Source organism: Adiantum capillus-veneris, chromosome 2, assembly GCF_014529385.1.
Source record: "Adiantum capillus-veneris isolate H3 chromosome 2, ASM1452938v2, whole genome shotgun sequence".
In the NCBI taxonomy this organism is placed as follows: domain Eukaryota; kingdom Viridiplantae; phylum Streptophyta; class Polypodiopsida; order Polypodiales; family Pteridaceae; genus Adiantum; species Adiantum capillus-veneris.
Genome location: NC_140932.1, coordinates 113,219,597 through 113,222,470, shown reverse-complemented (window position 1 = coordinate 113,222,470; position 2,874 = coordinate 113,219,597). Strand labels below are relative to the sequence as shown.

At 43.8% G+C, this 2,874-nt stretch overlaps 1 protein-coding gene across 1 annotated transcript; it reads left to right on the top strand.

Moving 5' to 3' along the window:
- The first annotated feature begins 785 nt into the window (after positions 1 to 785).
- LOC147463409 (protein translation factor SUI1 homolog) lies at positions 786 to 1,609 on the top strand. The gene is made up of 2 exons (XM_086488707.1): positions 786 to 973; positions 1,155 to 1,609. The coding sequence occupies exons 1-2, from the start codon at positions 937 to 939 to the stop codon at positions 1,469 to 1,471; spliced, it is 354 nt and encodes a 117-aa protein (XP_086344833.1). The 5' UTR covers positions 786 to 936; the 3' UTR covers positions 1,472 to 1,609.
- Positions 1,610 to 2,874: the final 1,265 nt, after the last annotated feature.

Here is a 2,874-nt window from a genome sequence, read left to right as displayed (position 1 = left end):
TGAAGACACCGTCATGGATTTTAAAACGGACGTCCGAGTTTACTTTTTCTGTCTTAGTTTACTTTCTCCTGTAGAAGTTTAAGTTATATAGTTTATTTCTCTTCTTGTTGACACCGAAATGCACGTGCATGCATACCATGCTGTCGTGACCAAGGTGGTGGATTCAAACCGCCGGGAGGGCGTTGACTTGCGTTTTTTGTTGGATGTCCCCCCCCCCCCCGCCCCCCCCCCCCCCCCCCAACACACACACACACACACACGCACGCACGCACACACGGCCCGCCCCAACCTCCCATTGCCTACACTTATAATGCAATAATCATGGCTGTACTCTATAGAAGACTAGAGCCAATGATTTCATTCTTGGAATTGTATTGTGTTCACTTTAAAAGCCACCTAGCAAGGTGTCATTTGCTATTGAATTTTGTCCTTCCTTTTCTTTAGTTTAGCGTCGATGAAAATCATTTTACTATATTTTAAACATACACAATTCTGTGGTAAGGCTTCTCCAAATAGGAAATCCCAATGTTAAAGCATGTTCTTTTAAAAATAAGTGTACTACAATCATTTGATTCCTTCTCCCTTTGCTAAAGCTAGCATTTTTTAAGAGCATAAATGTAAAAGCAAAGGCACACTTTTTATGAAGGTCTTGTAGCTGTTTCCAACGTCAAAAGGTGCCGTTCACACTTGACACTGAATGGCCGGCTTAAGAAATGGAGATAATGGCCACGTTTTCATTGAGATAATAAATATACGATGAGATGAGATATTTCTCAAGGCGAAGGGTCAAGGCAGGCTCGCACCACTCAAGTGGCTTTCAACTTTCGCGTTGCCGGCAACCTTCCTTATAAGAAGCGTGCCTACACTCATCACCCGCACACGAATACACACAGATCTCTCTCACCCACTTCTCTCCGGTTTTCCCTGCGAGAGTTCATGTCTGAGATCGAAATTCAGATCCCGTCTGCCTTCGGTAAGTGATCCTCTCCCTATTCACCAGCAATTAACCCATAATTAAGTACTCTAATCACACATGATTAGCCCCTAATTAAGTACTGTGCCAGAAATTTATCGTCTCTCTCTTGAAATCATCAATTGTCGGCCTCGTAATTAATGATCCCATTCGATCTGTGATTTGATTTCCCTTCCCTCAGATCCATTCAAAGAAGTCGACATCAATTCTGTTGCCGCCACGCCCGGCTCTGCATCGAAAGGTGCGGTACACATCCGTGTGCAGCAGCGGAATGGGCGTAAATGCCTGACAACAGTGCAGGGCATTAACAAGAGCTTTAGCTACAACAAGATCCTGAAAGATCTGAAGAAGGAATTCTGTTGCAACGGCAACGTGGTGGATGATCTGGAGCTTGGGCATGTCATTCAGCTCCAAGGTGACCAGCGCAAAAACGTTGCTCAATTTCTTGCCCAAGCGGGCATTGTGACAAAGGATCATATTAAAATCCATGGATTTTAGGATGTGATTCTACTTATCACGCATAGATCTATCCTTCTGTATATATGACATTGTCATCGTCATCGTTACTATGTTGGGCTTTGTAGCCGTTGTTAATTTCTTTAATACAAGACTGTTTCTTGATTGTCATCAAGTAAATGATTACTCTCCTGGATTACTGCATGTTATGTTGGCCGTTTAAAACAACTAATTTCAAATTTCTCTCTGGTCTAGTGAAGTCAGAGGACGTGGGTCTTCATTTATGCCTCCTGTACATCAGAATTTGGATGGTCTCTTTCATATGCCAAGCTAGGAATGTTTCAGTTTTTGATAATCATATTGATTTCTTTCAGTTGTCTTGGAGTATGTTAAGGCAAAAATTGATTGAAGGCTTATTTATTTTACTTATTTGTCAAAGTCTAGGTAGGGCAAATTAATGAGGTTGCATATATGCAACCTCTTGTCTCCAATGTGGTCCCATTATTTATTTTGGCTTTTTGGTATTTATTTTATGTATTTGTCAGTCTAGTAGCGCAATTTTTTGAGGTCGCTATATATGCAACCGTTTGCTTTCATTGTATTACACACTCAGTTATTCATTGCCAAGGTTGATTGGTTCACGACTCTCTCTCTCTCTCTCTCTCTCTCTCTCTCTCTCTCTCTCTCTCTCTGTGTGTGTATCTCTCTCTCTCTCTCTGTCTCTGTGAGATAGATTGGTTATGCCATTTCCCTCTTGAATAGCAAGTCTTGAGTTCCAACTCTCCTCACCGCATCTTTAAGGTCTCTTAAAATAGTTTCCTATGACGATAAGATTCTCTTCTTCTTCTTCTTCTTCTTCTTCTTCCCCCCCCCCCCCCCCCCCCCCCCTTGTTCTCTACGCTTTCGCGTCATCGACTTTGACATGATATAAGAGCCGTGTCATTGAAGAATCTTGGTGGAGGTCCACTTGCACCTCGAGAGAAGAGGACCGGCACGAAGAAGAAACGCTTGTAGTAGAGAACCGGCCGCCCTCGAAAAGTCCTCAAATAAGCTAGCGTTTTGGGGTGCATTTCAATAGGTAGTGTTTTCCTAGCATTTAACACAAGGAACATGGCTCCGAAGGCATAGACAACATTGGCAGTGCTATCTACAACAATTTGAGATGCCATCGTTTTGGTCAAGCTGCAGTGCGTAGCTTGTGTGATAAGCGCCTAGTGTTGGCAATGCCTTTCTCGCTATTTCTGGCGACGTGTGGTCCCGACTGGTCGTGGAGCATCTTGCACTATTGGCGAGGGGAGTCCCACTGTGTGCGGCGTTTTGAAGAGGAAGTCTAGACGACCTAGCAAGGGAGGAGCATCACTCGAGTAGGGGTCTTGAGCCTGCATTTTGAGAGAGAGCTACAACCAACGGTGGCGGCGCACTAGTGCCTTTCGCCCAAGAGTTTT

Bases quoted from the DNA above. Each gene is read 5' to 3' on its own strand.
- LOC147463409 (XM_086488707.1), top strand. From the start codon at position 937: ATGTCTGAGATCGAAATTCAGATCCCGTCTGCCTTCG. The intron at 974-1,154 runs GTAAGTGATCCT...CCCTTCCCTCAG, and splicing joins TCAGATCCCGTCTGCCTTCG to ATCCATTCAAAGAAGTCGAC.